Source organism: Sorex fumeus, unplaced genomic scaffold, assembly GCF_029834395.1.
Source record: "Sorex fumeus unplaced genomic scaffold, SorFum_2.1 ptg000047l, whole genome shotgun sequence".
In the NCBI taxonomy this organism is placed as follows: domain Eukaryota; kingdom Metazoa; phylum Chordata; class Mammalia; order Eulipotyphla; family Soricidae; genus Sorex; species Sorex fumeus.
Window position 1 is genome coordinate 26,879,192 of NW_026606104.1, and position 20,640 is coordinate 26,899,831.

Genomic DNA, 20,640 nt, shown 5'->3' on the forward strand with positions numbered 1-20,640 from the left:
CTATCTCACAGTGATACAATTTTTTAAAAAAAAGTGGAGTTCATGCCCAATTCAATCAACTTGATCAATGGCTGAACAAATAGCAGTACTCCTACATTATTCAAAAAGGAAAAAAAAAACTCTTCCCCATCTTTCTTCTCTAGTTTGAGAGAGAAAAGGATTGAGAGCTATCACCTAAAACAAAAGTAATATTTTACTGATAAAAACTGATATTTTACAAAGAATGAAGTCATCTAACCCAAACATAATTATGTAATTCATCAATGTAATAATGAATAAAGAAATGCATTTTTCATTATTAATATTTTATTGTTATAATTTCCTTGGCTTACATTTGTAAAAGGTCTTTGTTTTAAATGCAGGTGAAAGAAAGTCATTTGATCCGAATTTTACAGGGCCTGTTGTCAAGAGGTAAGCAATTCTTTTTCTTGGAAATACATATTTTAACAAACACTGAAAGCTTATTTTCTGGTCAATGAATAATTGTATGTATTATTGGGGAGGAAGAGAGGATGACTTAATTTAAGCCTGAGTGTCACATTATTTACAATGAAGGAAATACAGAGAATAAATCTTTCTCTGAGTCATGAATATCTTCCACCTATTTAGCAAAATGAACTGCCTTAAGTTATTACACTAAAGAGTTTGCATATCTCAAAAAGAAAAAAAATGCTTTACAAGATTTAACCACTCTGTGTAGAAGAACACACATTTGAGTAGCTTTATGCCTCTGTTTACTCTGTGATTCACTATTCCAAATGCAGAGTTGCTATGCCAACTTCATCCACATCAGGTGTTTGTGCTATTCAGATTCCAAAAGCATAACACTTTCTCAGAGACATCCATTCCCTGATGCATCATGTACACTTGAGGATGGCTTAAAATTATCTAGGGAAATATGAACCTGTCTCAACTGGTGTTTCTCTCTCAAGACATTGGTATGACATTTAAAAATTATTCAATAATTCATAGGTTTCTCTTATTGTTTCCTCCGTTCCAAGGCTTCCTGTTCATCAAAAATGGGGGTTGTGGCATAGGATGACTAAAAATTAAGTGATGATTATGCTATTGATAACTGTTTTTCACTTACCTTTGACTTTGATATCTGATAGTTGTATGTTTAATGAACTGTAATATGATAATCAACATGCTTATTTGCACTTGTCAGTCCTAGGCATGTATATTAGCATTTGCTGTTATGCCCCTATAATATGCTACATTTAAGCAAATGTGTGTTCAGTTTATTCTAATTTTGTAAAAAAAAAAGTCATTTATTTTGGGTTGTGCATTTAAAGGTGTACCAATGCTTGCCTTAGAACAAATATATAATCTCTCTCATTTTCTCCTTAGTTCATCATAAACACTTTTAATAATTTAGTACATAAACTCAGTCAATACAAAGATTACTTGTATTAATTTACTTGCATTCATTTCATAGTAAGTGATTTATAAGAATTAAACCTAGCCTATGGACCTCAATTGATCTCTAGGTATGATACAGATTAAACAGTGATATTAATGACAATAGCAAGATACAGATTGTAGATGTTCTTTCTTTAGCTTGAAGGAAAATTCAGAGCTATATCTGGTGGTTCTAGGTGTGAAGGAGTCCTCAGTTATTTAGGTTTTAATGACAGAGACAATCCAGGTAAAGTCTAAACAACAGTGATAATCACTGTGAGGAAAATCATTTATTTTTAAAAGAGGCACCTTTTGTGATGCCCTAGGATCCTCAAAGACTTCAAAGGTGAACCAGTGATTATGTGGGCATAGCTCCCCACCTCTTCAATCCAAGAGCAGAGGCAAGTATTCTAAACCTTAGAGGCAGTGCCACATGAGAGGTTTTCATTTGTTCCCATCTACTAGGAATTGGGTGTTTGTTAAATTTTGCCTCATTTTGTTGACCAAAACAGGAAAATTTTTATGGTTTAAGGATTATTCCAATCCCTTTTGGAAAAGTGGGTATCTAGTGTTCATGCTTTTTCCCTATTTTCAAGCATTTTAAAACTGAGTATATTAGAATGAAATTAATTTTTAAAGTCTCAGAGAGCCTGGCAAGCTACCGAGAGTATCCCATCGGCACAACAAAGTCTGACAAGCTACCCATGACATATTCGATATGCCAAAAACAGTAACAACAATTTTCACAATGGAGATGTTACTGGTGCCCGCTCGAACAAATTAATGAACAACGGGAGGACAATGCTACAGTGCATAAAAGTTTAAGGACTGCCCAGCATTATTTAGAGGACAAAAATTAATTTATGAGAACTAAGATGTCATATTAGAAACTCCTCTCATTTAGAACAAATTAAAAACGCCACTACATTATTCTCTCTTCTGTTAGATAAGTAGAGTTGTAAAATTCACTGGTTCTCCTTGTATACTGACTTGAAGAAAGCCCACAATAAATTTAATGCCAGCAACTACATTAGCCTTTGAGTTGGGAATTTCCTTTCAAGATTTTAAATTTCTACTTTTAGTACACCATGCACCCAGATGCTTTAAATTTTTCATTTAAGATCCTTTATGGGGAAAAAAAAAGCATTATATGGAAATAGGTAGACATATAAAAAGAAGTGAAAGCCTGCATGTCCCTAATTGCCTATTTTCCTCTTCTTAATATACAAAATAGGTAAAGGACATATGATTCACACTAATTAAATTGACAAGTCTCACAGTGTTGCATCTCTTGTTATAGAAAGTAGGAAATATATCTGAAATATGTAATAAGATACATTTATTTTTACCTGACGCTGTGTGCAAAGGTGGAAGTTCCTTATCATGAGAACTCCAAGGAAAGGCTGAAGAGATACTTATTAAATATATTATAAAAGGGAATCACATACGAGTGGGACTAAAAGAAATCAGATATTTTCAATCTTGAAATGCAGGAGCTCTGATTAGTGACAACACACTAAGGAAGAATTCAGCTTCTGCCTTAAGCAATACACACACAAAGCACTATGCTGATGCTCTGAATTCTATGAAGAGAGAAGTCAAGGAGACTTCTCAAATTATTGTGATAATGCAATGCTATCATCTAAATTTATGCAGGTCTTATATTTGTTTCTTGTTGACACATTGATTTGTTTTCTGTCACTGTAAAGGAAATCTAGGTAGAGGTGGGGTTCATTCTCATAGAGAAGTGTGAAGAAATGATTGTCAGAAAAAAGCAGATACACCACATTAAGTTCAAGAGAAAGATGTAGGATCAAGCACATACTTTTGCACTACCAGTTGTCATTACCATCTAGTACTTTTTGGTCTTTGCCCCAGGTCCTTCATGACAAGTCAGTCTACCAGTTACTCTATGCCACATCATTGAATCATGTTTATCATTGAATCATGTTTATCTTATAGTTTTTACCAATACTAAAACTGCTTTATTCATTCCCTGTATAATATCTCCCAGGGCCTGTCCAGGGAGAGGCCTGATGACTTTCCGCATGCGTTCTGTGGGCCTGGGCCACTCCCCAGCAGGGGCAGCCCAGGCCATGGGGAAGACAGAGGAGGAAACGAGGTCCAAGCCGGTTGATTGATCAGATGCCCTTTATTCCATTCTCCCCACGCGCCTGCCCCAATCTCTCTGAGCCTCCCGGTCTAGTTTCACACTGCCTCTCATTCCCGTCTCCTCCTGTCTCTCCTGCTCAACTCTCTGCACTCCATCTTGAAGCCTGGGCTTGCTCTCTCCACATGCCTGCTCCTGTAGTCTTCTACATCCTTCTCCCTCTGTCTCCCTTGCTAGTCCCTCCACAGCCCATCTTGCTGCTCTGCTCTCTCTTTCTCATCTCTTCAACTCTCTTCCTCTCTCCAGCTCTCTTCTCACTCCAACTCTCCTGCACTCTAGGCTGACACTGCACCCAGTCTGGTAGCAAAATCAACATAAGAAAGCCCTTCCTGAGGGTCCACCATGTTCAAAGGAAACACCACCAAAGAGGTATTCCAAAGCCCTTCCTGACTGCCCAAGGGCAAAATACCTACTATGGTGTTTTTCTCCTTTCCTCTGTCCAATAACTCTATCAACATCTTGATATTAGTTATTTTTGTATGGACACAGTAAGAGATACACTGAGGCTTGTAAGACAGCTCTCCTGGAAACATCTTGCTGCAGACTCAGACTACAGAGCTCAGGCCAGATTAATCTTTCCTAACCCTAGCAGAGTCCAAATCTAGTTATTACTTCTTTGGATCATGACAGCATTTGTCCATGACCAAGCTCTTAACTTATAGTTAAGCATTATGGCACTTTGGCCAGGCCCATCTCGATGCCAGGGTAGCACATAGCTTACCAGTTGCCCTGGTTCCATCAAGTCCCTCCTCGGAACCCTGCCTTTGGGGGTTCTAGGAAGTAAGGGCAGCTGAGGCTTAGGTCAAGAGAACAGATGCCCAGGAGGAAAATAACACTGAGAGTCACATTACAAAAGTATAGCATATACTGTCTTCTTGTGTCCATGCAAAAAGGACATTGCTCTGAATAAACTATGCAAAGGACTTAGGGAGAAGAGAAAAACAATATTTACAAGTCAACAGAGCACAAGGTTTACACATAAACACAGAGGAATGGGAGTATTGTGATGGGAGCAACCCAATAAACCTAAGCTGCCTGAGGCTATGCAGGAAGGACAAAACAAAGTTATCCTATAATTTACTGTGTTGTTTAACTAGTTAGTGTCTAATGTGGGATTTCAGGTTTATGAGACTCAACAGACTTATGTGTTTGTTCATCAATTTATACCCTGAATTTAGAAAAGTCCCTGAAATATACCATGTATTGTATACATACTTAAATGAAGGTGACCGTAGTTTCAAAATTGAGGCTATACTACAAAGAACAAAAGAAGTAAAAATGAAAACTGAATATCATTTAAATTATTTAAGTAATTCAGTGAAAAGTAATGAGCCTGCATTAAGCCAGTGGCCCCAGGAAAGATAAATCTAAGAGGCAAAAATCTACATGGCTTTCAGATTGATAATATGTTGGGAGTAGACATAAGATTCTAGCAGAACTATGTCTAATAACTTGACAGGGTGTGGTTATCAACAAAGTAGGGAATGCATGAGAAAGGGTTGGGATGGGTTTTAAGGGTAGAGAAAATGTGTTTAAGTTTGGAATGTTAAGTTTGTGGATGCTTTTGGCACTTCCAGCTAGGAATATTTAGCAGAAAGTAAGAAATATTTTCCTGAATATCTTTGCAATATTGTTATATCAATTTTAAACAAAATACAAATGGAGGATCTTTTTAAAAATGCTTTTATTTAAAAAACTGTGATTTACAAAGTTCAATAGTTGAGTTTTAGGCATACAACATTTCAACACCAATCCTACCATCAGCATCAACTTCCCTCACCAGTGTTCCCATATTCCCTCCCCATACCCAACCCCACTCCATTTCCACATGCCAACTTAATATATTACAAAGCTTTAGTGGTTGCAAGCTTAGACCTCATATTTCCACCTTTGTTGAGTCTGTTTTTTGTATATATGTTTAAATATCATTCATATCATCTATATGACTGAAGCCCTGATGCCTATTCACTCCTTACTTCCCATTCTCTTTTCACCTCTTCCCTTACTCTCTCCAGACCCCACCCTGGAATATTTTTTCTTCCTGTCCTCTCTAAACACTGGGGTAAAGAGTGATCCAGGAAACCACATTTTACTATAACATATTTCTTCATGCAGTGTTCCATATACCACAGATAAATGAGATTATTCTGTTTGTCTTTCTTCTTCTGGCTTACTTCACTGAACATGATATCATCCAGTTCCAGGTTGCAGCAAATTGCATGATTTCATCATTCCTTACAGCTGCATGGTATTCCATTGTTATATATATATATATATATATATCTCACATCTTCATAATCCATTCATCTGTCTTTGGATACCTAGATTGATTCCATATCTTAGCATTGTACTTGCAGCAATGAATACTGGTGTGCAAATGTCATTCTGAGAGAGTATTTTGTGTCCTGGGGGGCTAGATGCCCCAAAGTGTAATTGCTGGGTCATATGCAAATACTGTTTTCCACAGTGGTCATATCAGACAACATTCCCACCAGCAGTGATGAGAGTTCCTTTTCCATCACACCCCACCAACATAGATTATTCTGCTATTTTTGATATGCACCATTCTCGCTGATGTGAGATGGTATTTCATTGTCACCTTGATTTGGATTTCTCTGATGATAAAATAAAGGGGAACTCTTGTAAGAAATCCTAAGTATGATTAGAAAATATTTTATCTTGAAAATCCTCATTATTGTCCTGAGAATGAAAGGCAATGCCTCCTTGGTGCATCCAGATTATTTTACACTGCTATAATATTCTTCTAATTGTGTGGTGTTTGGTTAGTTCCTTAAACTCTGAACTCTGCCAAGTAGATGTCGGCTCATAGGAGACCTGTAACAGTTATAATTATGTCTCTCCTTCCATTCAAATTTCACCAGTGAGTTCCCACTGTTGAAAAAAATTAACTCTCAATGTCTTAGCTTTCAAAGCTCTCAACAAATTTATCTTAATATTTCCACCTTACTCTCTCTGAACTCTTTGTTGAGCTAAACTAGTCTTACCTATTTCTGCAAGATCTGAAAATTGTTTTTGTCTGTGCTGCTCTAGAATTTCGCCAACCAAGGGACAATGACTGACACTAACAAAGTTCACAAAAGACTGATGTATTAAACCAGAATGTCAATGAAGTAGAAAACACTGAGAAATTCAATTGCCAAGAAGCCCTTATATCCATGACCAGCTCATTGCTCCCTTTAGGCAAACTATATGACAAATCTAATAACCAAAACGTTATTTCATGAGTGCATAGTCAGTACATAGAAATTGTATGAGTTGAAATGACTAATGATATTTGATCCTGCTAGCAAGTGGTGTTGGTTAGCAGAGCAGGATCCTCATATTAGAGCCATGTCTATTTGCCTTAGGGCACCTTGGAAGAGTGCTTGCATAAGCAGGTCTATTTGATTATGACTTGTACTTCTCTTTAGATAGGCTAATAAATTTAGGAAGTTTAGAACTGAAGCTTTCTGGACTGGGAACCACAGTCTTATGGTTCAACCACATGGACTGATCATGCACATTTATACTTTAATTATATGCTGATTTTTTAATCCAATTTTAGTAATGGAGCATTATTATTATAAAGTATTGCAGGGCACTTTACTGCCATTTAAAGTCTTAGGATTCCTTGATGCATATCCATGCAACATATCCTGCATCTCTGACCTGGCCTCACAGTGTTTTTCCTTCACTGAAATATACTATAGCTTTTGTTGTTAATAGTACAAAACGCATGTTTACTTATTCACAATAGCTCTTTTGTGTTTGCTACTCCTGCATTATCATCTCATCTAGTTTATAATTCCCTTGGAAAACAAAATTCTGTTTTGTATGAGTGAGTAGTTAATGATAAGGACATTACATTTTTTTTCTTTCCTATCACATATACTCATATACTCTGAGTTAGAGAACTCCTTAGAATGTATACTGCTTATAAAGTTTGGGTTCTGGAGATATAGTACAGTGGAGAAGGCACTTGCTTTGCACATGGCCAACCTGGGTTTGATCGCCAGCCCTCCATATGGTCCCCAGCCCTGCGATGAGTGATCACTGAGTGTAGAGCTAGGAGTAAGCCCTGATCATTTCTGGGTGTGGCCCAAAAACCAAACAAAAAAGAATGGGTTACTTTTTTTCACCATCGCTGTTTTAAAAACATCAAGATTCTTAATTTGTATACTCTTTCGGGTGAGTTTTTAAAACTAAAAAAGATTAACAAATCTCATCTACCCTGAGATGTACTCTGAGAACATGTACCTTGAGAACGTAATGTGTGATCTTTATTAAAAGATGCCAATTGTAGTGATTTGGACTTCATTTCTCTCAACTTGTAACACAGGTAAAGCAAATTATTTTTAACACTTTTTGTTTGTTTACCTTTGCTCTGACATAAAAAGATAAACATAGTAAGCAGAACATGTTTGCCTTGGCATCTGTTACTCCTTGACCTACCTTGATAAAGTATTCTTTGGTAAACACTGTGCCTAGTACCATTCCTTTTATAAACACAACATAAAATTGAATTGAAAATACAATCTGTGGTATATTTCATAAAGTTATTAAAGCAGAAAGCCCAGAAAACTCTGATGCTGCTTTTTTATTAACTGAACATCACATTTAGAAATTTGAACTCCCATACCACACCAATATCATTGGGAAATAGCATAGTATTTGGATAATATCTCAGCAAGAGCTTTAAAAATAATTTAAAATTATGTTCAAATTTATGCATATGGTAGTTGTTTAGTCTTTTTAAAGACCATTCTTGTATTTATCCATTGTTTCAACATGACACTGTTTCCCTCCCCTTCCTTGTTTTCCTTTTTACCTTGAACAATGCTTACAGTACTTGTTCATAATGCAAAGATTTGCTGTTTTTTCCTCAAGGAATTAACTAATAATAGAAGAGACAGACAACTGAAAATGCTTTCTGATTCAGTGTAGGGAATATAGCTGTGGAACAAAGAACAAAAGACCTGGCTCTCAGTGGTAGATGTCTTATGTGACTGCCATTACAAAGAATACTTACTCAACACATCAACACATATTTATTGATCATCTTATGCACCCAGTCTCCTCTGGGCATTAGAGATAGGTGAAAACAGCTTGGTACTGTGGAGAGCTCTGGGACTGGAGAGTGGGTTGGTAAGAGAGCTCTGCAAACAGCACATTATAGTAAGTGTGATGGAAAAAGGCTTTTGAAGTATTTTACTAGGAGAGTGAGTTAATTTAATGACTTTGAAAATCATTCTGATGGCTATGTGGAAAATAACTTCTAAGAATCTAAAAGAAAGAGCAGAAAGATCAATAGGAAGCTTTCAAAATGAAGGGGTCAGTGACTTAACGAGGATAGGTGTAGAAGAGACACAGACTGGTAATGCATCTGAGATACATTGCGGGTAGAGGTGGCAGCACTTATTTATGTGGGGGTGGGGGAGAGAAGAAAAGAGTCAACCGTTACAATGTGATTTGAGGGGCTGAAGCGACAGCACAGCGGGTTGGATATATGCCTTGCAAGCTGCTGACCCGGGTTCAATTCCCAGCACCCCATATGGTCCCCTGAGCACCGCCTGAGTGCATGAGCCAGGAGTAACTCCTGTGCATCGTCAAGTGTGACCCAAAAAGCAAAAACAAAAAAAAGATTTGATTTGAACAGTGGGGTGGATGATGGTCCTGAAAATGGAAAGTTTAGGGGAAGAGCAGGTTTGTGGAATCAAGACTTCTGTTTTAACCTACATAATGACAGTGCCCTTGTGACAAGAGCACACAGATAAGTCTGGAGCTTAGGAAGGAGAAAAGTAAGACCTAGAGATTGAGTTGGGGATCCATCAGCAAGTAACAAAGCCAAGTCTGTGTTGGAAGGTATAGAAGGGGGCCAAGGATAAAAATTCAGACTTAATAACATTTAGAGGTGAAGCAGAAGTGGAGGAGTCAAAAAAGAAGGTTTTGAGAATTAGGAGAAAAATCAGAGAATATAACATTGTTGTTGCTAACTGAAGGGTTAGAATAAGAGTTTGCCTCTTACTCCTTTGTGACTTCTTTTTCATTGTCTTTCAGTTAAGCAGGCATATCTCACTGTAAGTAGGAGCTCTCCTGACTTGGAGCTCAGGTGTTACTTCCAGCATTGCTTGTGGACTGCCAATGCTGGGAATTGAAATTAGCAACTCACACCTGCAAGGCACTTTTTCTACTACTGAGTCACACCTCTGAGCTATCTCTTTTTTATAAGTGATTTGTGATAGCTCATTTGAAAAAGCAAGCCGATAGAAACTGGAAATCAACCATCAGATTGGGCAATGTGAAAGTCAGTAATAGCCAAATGCAATCTCATTGATAATAGAGGACTCTAAGTCTCACGGGAGAGTGAGAGAATGTGAGGCGAAAAACTCGATATAGCTATCAGAAACCTCTTTTTAAAATCCAAGTAACATTGAATTATGATGTATTAGTTTTGGGTGTGTATCATTAAAAATCAACTTGGCTATACTTCAGTTTCTGACCACAAAAAGCCCAAGTCTACCTTCCACCATACCACTGATTTTTTTTTTTTGGCTTTTTGGATCACACCTGACGATGCACAGGGGTTACTCCTAGCTCTACACTCAGGAATCACCCCTGGCGGTGCTCAGGGGACCATATGGGATGCTGGGAATCGAACCCGGGTTGGCCGCTTGCAAGGCAAATGCCCTACCAGCTGTGCTATTGCTCCAGCCCCCATACCACTGATTTTTAAACAATTTATAACCTTTCTGTCTTTCTTACAATGACAACAATTAGTGGTCTCAGAGTTTTTTTTTTCATTTCATTTTATTCATCGTTTTTCTCTATATACCACATATGAGTGTTAATCGTGTGGTGTCTGTCTTTCTCCATCTGACTTATTTCACTGAGCATAATATATCTATGTCTGTCCAGGTTGGTAGATTTCGTATTCTTTAGTCCTGAATAATACTTCGTTGTATATATATACCACATATTGTTTATTTTGGTTTTCTTTAGGTTTATTTGCTTTCGGATCACACCCAGAACTTACTCTGGTTCAGTGTTCAGGGGTTATTCCCGGTAGACTTGTGGGACCATATAAAATGCTGGACATTGAACCTGCGTCCATAGCATGCAAGATAAGCAGCTAATCCACTATACTATTACTCTGGCCCCAGTATTCCACATATTTTTTTTAACAAGTCAGCCATCAATGAGCACTTAGGTTGATTCCCATTCTTATTGATTATAAATAATGCTGTATTATACATGGGGGCGCACATGTCTCTTTGAATAGGAGCAATTCCTATATGAACACATCTCCCTGTGTATCATAACAAACGAGTGCAGGATGTGCCCTGTCATGTTGCAGAAGTCTGGGACAGACTAATGCAAAAGACACATTGAGAATGAAGCTGAGTTTCACTCTGGGATTATGTAAAGCTTTGAAGATCTTTACATAATAGTATTTACACAAAAGAGTGTTTGGAACTTTCTTTTCCTATAGAGATTTGCAAAGGGTATTAAGAGGAGCTACATGATCATATAATTTTCTGCTTTATGAGAGAACTTCCAGTAGTGAACCTGGGACCTCAGAGTCTATTTGCAGTTATAGTTGCTGCAAAACGCAGGTGCCTAATGAATTTGTGTCTGGAATTGGGGAAAATATTGAACATATATTGTGTCTATTTCATTAGGAACTCTTATTCTTGGGAAACAGTATCCTTGATGGTTCCTTCAACACAGACATCTGACCCTTCACGTTTGCTACATGTATAAGTAGAATGTACGATAGACATATCACCTTTTTTTGGTGAAGGCAATACTTATCTCTGCTATAACATGATCTGTATCAGACAAACTCAAATACCTTTGTCAGAAGTATATATTCCATATATATTTTCTGAATATTATTGTGCTTAAGCTGTTCTTTTTTGCTCTCCATTGTTTTATATCTATATATATGTAGTTAATAATTTTATGTTTTTTCAAGTGTTCTATTTAAAAGTCAGAAGGAGTCTGTGTCCAGATGGAGTAGGAGGCCAGTAAACAGGCACAGTTGGGAAGCCAGCAGGGGGCCAGACAGCAGGAAGCTGTCAAGGGCTTGGGCCCAGGGCTATGGTGCAACATCCCATTAAGGGATTTCTGAGTCATTAGAAATGCAGTGGTGTGGAACCAGGAGACCAAGTCTAAATAGAACAGCAGAGGATGTGAGGCTAGAAAGAGTTTACCAGGAAACAGAAAGAAAGACATGTAAAAACTCCCTTCCTTCTCTACAAGCTACTTTGATGCTCTGACTTGGAATGACTTTGCAGACCTTTGATGCTTAGCGTTACTTTGCGCTTACCCCTCTGAGGCAAAATTAGTGAAATTATATATAATTTTATCTGGGTGTTTTTTATTTGACTTTTTTCTAATTGTGTATTGTGTTTTAAAGATTATTTAAAATAATAGCTGGGTTACTTAGGAATTAGATTTAAAGAATATTCAGTGGTCACTTCTGTCTTAAGATCTGAGACCAGTTGTAAATTCCTTCAAAATTATAAGCCAGAGAGCCTGGGAGATAACTAAGAGTGATGGAACAATTGCTTACCTTACATGAGCATGTAAGCAGGAGCATTGACCTGAGTTTGAACCCTGGCCCCACATGGCTCACTGAGCACTTCGTGGGAGTAGTCCCTGGGTCCCTAGTCACCACTTGGGAACACCCCTGGAATAAAAAGTCAGAAGCCAGCATGACACATGCTGAACAGTTCCTGTGCCTCTTGGAAATATTGAGAGATGGAATAAGAATAAGTTAGTTACCAGTTGAAAGAGTGATAGAAATACATTGTTTTAAGGATCGCATTCATTTATTTGAATTGGCATGTTAAAACATGGGGGAAAATAAACACTGTGGACAAGGCAAAGCCCTGAGTTGGACATAACAGTTATCAGTGCCTTGTGTATAATTGCAAACATTTGCATCTGAAGGTATAAGTCTGTGTATTTACATATATAAAAACATGTATATCCCTTATAATATAAATGATAGGCTTAAGCAGCAATCTACACTATAAAGTAGTTATACTCCGTGTGCAAATTTTTTTTAACCTAACAATATCTCCAGGAAATGAGATCATGAGTACACACAGAACAGTCATAAGCATTTAAAGAGAGATCTTGAGTGCACCTGATTTCATAATTATTTAGACCTAAAGAGATAATGTGCTCAATAATTTTCTCTATCTTCCTACTCACACAAAGGTCAAGTTCACTTTCCCCTCATCTAACTCATTCCTGTTCATGCTCTAGCAGTATCAATTGTTTTTATGTTCCCTAAGTAATTTATGTATCAAACATACTACATTTATGATCCTTATCATACTGGGAATTTTCTGTTTGCTTATATATCTGGTTTATCTACAAGTACATTTTGTTTCTTAAAGGTTTTTCTTATCTGTAGTATAAAGTTCAATATAAAAAAGATGCTTAATAATTATTTGTCTGATATTCTAGAAAATGTAAAGCCCTTAATTCAATACTTTGAAGTTCATATTCTCCTGTCACTTATTAAAAACATTTAATTTAAAGTAAAATATTAATCTCCCCAACAGAATTCTTAAGCAATGTTTAAAATATAATTATGGTTTAAAAAGAAAAATAGAAAAAAGAAAGATGGCGGCCACATGGGAGCCTGGTGGAGAGCAGGTATGAGCCGGGGGTGGGGCGCAACTGAAACCTCATGGGATGGGGGGGGGGGGGGGTCGCTCCGGCCCGTCCTTCACGCCCAACCGAGGTCACCAGTTGCCCCCCACGAGCCGCTATCCAGCACGGCCACGGCCCCAGAAACACAGAGACCAATCTCTTAATTATCTGACTCTCAGTAGAAATACTTGCAGGGTTAATAAATAAAATAGCAGAAATCCAAAAAAAAAAAAAGAAAAATAATCCACCTGGAAGTACATATACATTGCTCCTATGTAAATCATTTAATCACCTAATCACTTAACTTCCCCTTAGTCGTCGATTTGCTCGAGCGGGTGCCAGTAACGTCTCCATTTGTCCCTGTCGCGTGCTACTGTAGCCCAATGGCATCTGTTCGCTCCGGGAACATGAAGGGCCTCAAACCGATCGTTCATGATCTTCACGAAGAAGTCTGACCATCTGGTAGGTGGGCAGCCACGCGGTCTTTTGACAACCCGTGGAATCCAGTCGGTAACAGCTCTAGTCCAGCGGTCATCTTTAAATCTCATTACGTGACCAGCCCATCTGATTTTTGACACCTTGGCAAATGAGACAGCGTCCCTGATTCTTGATCATTGACGGATGTCAGAACTCCGGATTCTTTCTCTCATTTGAGTGAAACGTGATATTCCAAGCATTGCTCTTTCTATTCTTCTTTGGGAGACCTGAATAGCGTTCTCATCTTGTTTACGTAGGGCCCAGGTCTCTGAGGCATATGTTAATGCAGGAAGAACAGTGGAATCAAAGAGATGTGCCCGGAGCCAGCCAGAGGTTCTTCGTCCTCTTAGCTATTTCTTCGACGTTCTTGAAGGCGTTTCAAGCCACTCTCTTCCTGCGAAGCTCGGGTGCCAGGTCATTTGTCATGTTGACCTCTCGACCTAGGTACACGTAGCTGTTGCATTCGGAGATGGTCGTTCCGTTGAGAGCGAATGGGGCATCAGGAACGAGGCTGTTTCTCATAAACATTGTCTTCGTAAGATTCAGCTGTAGTCCTACCTTTCCACACTCATGGTCAAAGTCGGCCAGCATTTGTGCTGCTTGGCTGATGTTTGGTGTTATTAAAACAATGTCATCAGCAAAGCGGAGGTGGTGTAGTTGCCGACCATCTATCTTCATTCCCATTCCTTCCCATTCCAGTCGTTGCATGATGTTCTCGAGGGTGGCACTGAAGAGTTTCGGTGAAATGGTATCACCCTGCCGCACCCCTCTCTTGACATCAACGATCACTTCTTTGTAGAATGGTGAGATCCTGGTAGTGAATCCACAATACAGCTCACGGAGGATCCTGATGTATTGGGCTTGAATGCCCTGCTTGGCTAGGGCTTCAATGACCGCTTCCGTCTCAACAGAATCAAAGGCCTTCTTTAAATCAATGAATGTTAAACAGAGCGGCATATTGAACTCCTGAGAAACCTCAATGAGCTTGGTTATTGTGTGGATATGGTCGATGGTGCTGAATCCTTTGCAGAACCCGGCTTACTCGCATGGTTGTCCTTCATCTAGTGTTCTGCCAATCCTATTTAGGATGTCTCCAGTGAACAACTTGTAGATGACAGACAATAGGCAGATCGGGCGATAGTTGCCAATGTCATGGATGTCTCCCTTCTTGAACAGTAGTACGGTCCTGCTGGTTTTCCATTGGGACGGAACCTTGCATTCAGACAGGTAGCAAGTGACGAGCTGAGCCAGTGTATTGATGAGTACTGACGGCAGGTTCTTCAGGTGTTCAGGTCTGACCTTGTCTGTGCTGGGTGCTGTTTGTTTCTTTACCGACAAAATGGTGTGTCGGATTTCAGAAGGGAGAACATTGGGAATGACATATCCATCCTGTGGAATTTGGTATGTTGGCAAGTGGACATGGCTATCGAAGAGATTTGAGTAGAAGTCATGGATAATCTTCTCCATTGCCATTCTGGAGGATGTGATGGATCCAGCAGGACGTCAGAGGGCAGTCATCTTGGTCTTGTATTTGGCGAAGGACAGGCGGGCGTTATGAATACTTTTCCCGGCTTCTGCCGCATCTACCAGCACTTCTGCTCTTCTCTCTTTGAGGTCTTCCTTGATCGCATCTTAGCACTGCTTTGCAAGCTCGGACGTTAGCTTGTGGTTGCCTGAGGCATGCGCCAAACCACGCTGGCGAATTAGCTCAAGAGTTTTCGAAGATAGGCGATTTTTTGTGGCTATCTCTCTCTTGGCGTTCCTTGCACATTCATGGAGGTGCTGAACCAGTCGATTGTATTCCTCGTCAATGTTGTCAACAATGGCATCTTCCCATGTTGCCGCAATAGTACCAAAGAGTTCCCAGTTGGTGGTCATTCTGGGAGTTCTCTTTTTGAACTTTGCAGCCCTTTCTCCCCGCTCTGTGAAGTAGAATTTTGCACGAAGGAGACGGTGGTCCGATCCCGTTCGAAATTTTGGGACAACAGCGACATCAGTCAGGCAAAACCGTCGATTGAATATGATGTGGTCTATTTCATTGTGGAATTGTCCACCGGGAGACTCCCATGTCCATCGTTTAGATTCTGCCTTCTGGAACTGTGAGTTACCATGAATGGTCTTGGTCGACATGATGAACTCAGACAGTCTCTCACCCTGTTCATTCCATTCTAGGCCATGGGTCCCGATGTGAAGTTCTTCAGCTGATCTTCTAGGTCCTATCTTGGCATTAAAATCACCCACAATGATCTTGTAGTAGGTGTGGTCTTCTTTATAGAACTTCTCTAGCTCCATGTAGAACTTCTCGATTTCTCTTTCATCATAATGAGATGTTGGTGCGTAGACAATGAAGATAGAAACTGCAGGCAGTGAGCCACATCTATTCAAATGTAAACGTCTGATTCGGGTTGTTAGGCATTCGAATGAATCAATGCTCTTGGCCAAGTTTGTGTTGACAAGGACACCGGCGCCTCCAACACCTCTTTTATCCCATGTTCCGAGGAACAATTCTTCTCCAGTGTCGAAAACAGCATGGTGAGATTCATGCCTTCTTGTCTCGGTCAGACCAATGATGTCGTACTTGATCATTCGCGCTTGTACCATCAGGTCCTCGATGGATGCATCTGATGCAGCCTACGTGCATTGAAAGTACAGACGATCATTTTTGTCTTCCTTCGTTGTGGGAGCCTAGGTTGGCCTTGAGATTTTGTCGGCCTCTCCTTTCTCATTCTTCTCAGTGCTGCCATGTCAGTGAAGCCTTCAGGGTCAGGTGAATGAGACCAGTTGTAGTTACTGGTTTTGGCATATCGAATACACGACGGATAGCTTGCCAGTCTTTCCGAGAGGGATAGAGGCTTTTGGGGCGACCTCTAATCACCCTTGTAGGTGTTACCATATTTGAACCCTATCAAATACTGTACGACAATACAGAGAATGACTCCTATGTAAATAAATAAAATAAATAATAAATTTATTTTATAAATAAATCTGCAGTCTTCAGCCTAGAGTAATTGCCCATATATATATTTGAATGTTCCCTTAAACCTGCCTCATGTTGTATGCAGTTTATGTAGTCTCACAGTGATGTTTCCTACCCTGCTTCAAAAATCTCAATATCTGGCTTACCCAAGCAAATATTGCTCTAATAGCATCATGGATTTTGTTGCCAGTGATGTAAGACTACGGCACTATTTTCATATGTCTTTCTCCTGCTCGTATCATCCTCTTTGCTTACAACATTTAATAGAAACTTTAGTGTAAATGCAAATAGTTGGAAGAATTTTTTTATTTGCTTATACTACGAAGTGTGTAGATCTGGTTTAACCATCCTTAACTTTGCTTTGAAGGTCATTTAAGATTCATCTACCTCATTACCTCAAAAATACTGTTCTCTTATAACAACTAATCAGGAAATTCAAAGTATTTGAAATATATTAGGAAAAAAGCAGATGTTTGCTAAAGTATACTGCAGATGATTGTCATTTCTTTTTCTAGTCAAAAACTATTTGTCCTCCCTATATAAATGTATTGTCTAGAAGTGTGCTTCTTTATGCATACCAGTGGTGGAGGAAGGCTTCACTTCTAGAGTCAGAAATTAAACTGCTCTGCTATTGTTCTGCTTAACTGTTCATTTGCACAGTATGATATATTGAGATAGGAAAACACCAGTAAATTTCTCTCTTAACCTAACATGAGAAATAGACAGTGGAACTAACTGTTGTTGACTGGTTCTTTGAAATACAAGCACACTGAATGAATTCAGTGGCCACTTTCTGGTATCAAAAATAAACTTAGCTGATTTTGTAGGAAGACTAAACCTAGTAGATAGATGTAGATATTAACGTGTTAGGAAACCAAGCACTGTAACTAAGTCTAAAGGAACAGGAAAAAAGTAATAAAAATAAAAAAATAAAGGAACATGATAAAATAAAAATAATAAAAATAAAAAAATAAATAAACATGAGGCAGTTTTAAGGGAACATTCAAATATATATATGGGCAATTACTCTAGACTGAAGACTGCAGATTTATTTATTTATAAAAAAAATAAAGCTACTTTGGACAAACTTGCAGGCTATCGAATGTAGCCTGCCCACAGGGCAGAGTCTGGCAAACTCCCCGTGGCCTACCAAATATGCCAAATACCAGTAACAATGATGGGTCTCATTCTCCTAAAGAGCCGTGAATATAATCTCAGGGCTAGGATGAAAGAGATGTTACTGGGGCCTGCTCGAGGCAATCGACGATTAACAGGATGATGAAATGAAAATGAAATGAAAAGGAACAGGAAAAATTAACTTGGCATTTAATTATTCATTGAATCCAGCTATGAGGATTTTGAAGATTTTGTATAACTTAGATACTTTTATTAGAAGAGAATCATAACTATCCATTTTCTTTAATTTTTTATTGTTATGTTAAGAACATTAGAGGTTTTTTTTTTGATTCACTATTCTGTTTTAGTAAATAGTACTAGACTGGATGATAAACTTAACCAAGATTACTTTCTTTTTTTGGCTTTTTGGGTCACATGTGGCAAATAGGGGTTACTCCTGGCTCTGCACTCAGGAATTACTCCTGGCGGTGCTCAGGGGACCATATGGGATGCTGAGAATCAAACTTGGGTAGGCCGCATGCAAGGCAAATGCCCTAGCTGCTGTGCTATCGCTCCAGCCCCCCAAGATTATTTTTATGACTGTGGAAAATTTGAGCTTTGAATCAAAATCTCTAGGTTATGAATCTGAAGTGCTTTCTTCCTAAAAGAATTTTCTAATCTGTCATTTTTTAAATATTGCCTAATGACTGTAATTTTTTAAATTCTATGGCAGAATGTTCTTTGTTTTTCTTTATGGTGAGTGGGAAGGCAATCTGAGGGATAAAAAGAAAACCTATCTATGCAGAGGATAGAAGAGAAAAAAAGTTGATGCTGATTTGCTAAGGGGGAGAACTTTTGGAGATCAAAATGTTTATAGGGACTATTTGGTATTTTTGAATCCAAATAGTGGTGTATATTGGTGTGCCTTCTGTCTCACCCATTAACTCTGCAGCAAACATATATTCCTCATTTCCATCGTAGAGTTGGATCTATTTTGATATGTGTCATGAAAATATTCAGAGTAACGTCTGAGTGGGTGGGATCAAGAGCCCAGACTGCCGCTTCTATCATTTGTATTTATTTTTGGAATTATTTGTGTAAGTTTTGTCACTAAACTATTGAGCTCAGATTGAGCATAAGTCTGTCTTGTTTATTATACCTTAACACAGAGACCATCATTTCACCTATAGTGTGTATACAATAAAGTTGATGAAATCTGTTTGAAGTGTAATATGACTATTTCTTTGAAAAGTATATGTGTCAGACACTTGGTTTTTGACAGTTCAGTCCCAGGAAAACAATGATGTGCTTATTTCCAATTCCTATCTATAGATTCAGAGCTGAATCTCTGTGATAATAATTTTCTGTTCAAGGACACATAACTCTTTATTGTATGTCTATTAAGTTTATATAATCTGTACAAATGAATTATATAACCAAGAAATATAGTGATGACAAAATACATGTGTCAATAAATTTAAAAATTCCATTATGAGAATTTTAAAAATTATATTGTTTACTTCTTGGTGGCCAAAGAGATAATATAGCTGCTAATGTCCTTACCTTGTATACGACTGACACAGTTCGATCCCCAGCATCCTATCTGATCTCTTGAGCTCACTAGAACAGAACAGGAAATTGTAGGTTGACATTGCTTTGTCCTTTCTCCCTTTCTCCACAAGGAGCTTAGGTTTATCAGGTTACACCCATCACAGTGCTCCTGAGGAACTTCCATTCCATTGTGTTTATCTGTAAATTCTTCCCTATTCTCTCCTCCCTAACCAGTTAATCAGCTTTCCCCCTAATCAGACTCTGTTAACTTGTAAGGTTAGATTCCTCAGAAATCTATGATTTTACATGTAGGAGTGAAATATTGCCTTTCTCCTCTCCTTATGCCTTATGAACAGTTTTCTTAAAAGCAATGCCCTTTTTGTATAGATATAGGAAGACCGTTAACATTATGCTTTGTAATTTAGGATTTAATTGGCTTTGAATATTATTCACTCCTGGGCATGTGCTTTTTAGACTTAAGCCTCAGTTGCCCTTAGTTCCTAACACCCCAAAAGCAGGGTCCCGACGAGGGACTGAATGGACCCAGGGCAAGCGATGAGCTACCCTGGCATCGAAATGGGCCAGGCCAAAAGGCCACAATTCTTAACTATAAGTTAAGAGTTTGATCATAGACAAATACTGTCATGATCCAAAAGTAACAACGAGACTAGGATCCTGCTAGGGGTAGGAAAGACTATTTGGCCTGAACACTGTAGTCTGAGATCGAGATGGCCCTAGGAGGGCAATTCTATAAGTTTAAGGTATTTCTTACTGTATCCATACAAAATGGTTTATATTATATATGCTTATATGTTTGTTAGACAAGGAGAGGAGAAACACACCCAGGGGAATCTGCTCTAGGGTGGATTGATCTGATAATGAGGATCTGTCCTAGGAGCAGATGTCCCCAAGGGAAAGAATTCTACCCCTATTGATTGTGATCGCACCTATGTGTAATTGTTACCCCAACCCCTCATGCTTTGGGATTTAACTAGACTGTAAGAGTGGGCTGGGAGATGAGGATCAGAATCCAGACCCTAGAGAAGGAGGATGAAGGGGGATAGAGAAGGAGAATGAAGTAGCATGGGGGAGGAAGAAACAGAGGAGGCAGAGGAGAGAGACCTGAGTGGATGGAGAGAGGATTGGAATAAACTGCAACTAAGACCAACCAGCCTGGCCCTCATTTCCTTCCTTCGCCTGCCCATCAACATCAACCTCCCTGGGGTAGGGGAAGCAGGGTGAGACTACGAACGTGGGCGGCGGGAGAGACAGAGCCACC

The 20,640-nt window shown here is 38.8% G+C and overlaps 1 protein-coding gene across 1 annotated transcript in view; it reads left to right on the top strand.

Moving 5' to 3' along the window:
• SLC44A5 (solute carrier family 44 member 5) overlaps positions 1–20,640 on the top strand; it is a 415,088-nt gene that overhangs the window by 257,402 nt on the left and 137,046 nt on the right. Inside the window, exon 2 of the mRNA XM_056123215.1 lies at positions 363–411. Coding sequence (XP_055979190.1) covers positions 363–411 — 49 coding nt within the window. The remainder of the gene's footprint in view (positions 1–362; positions 412–20,640) is intronic.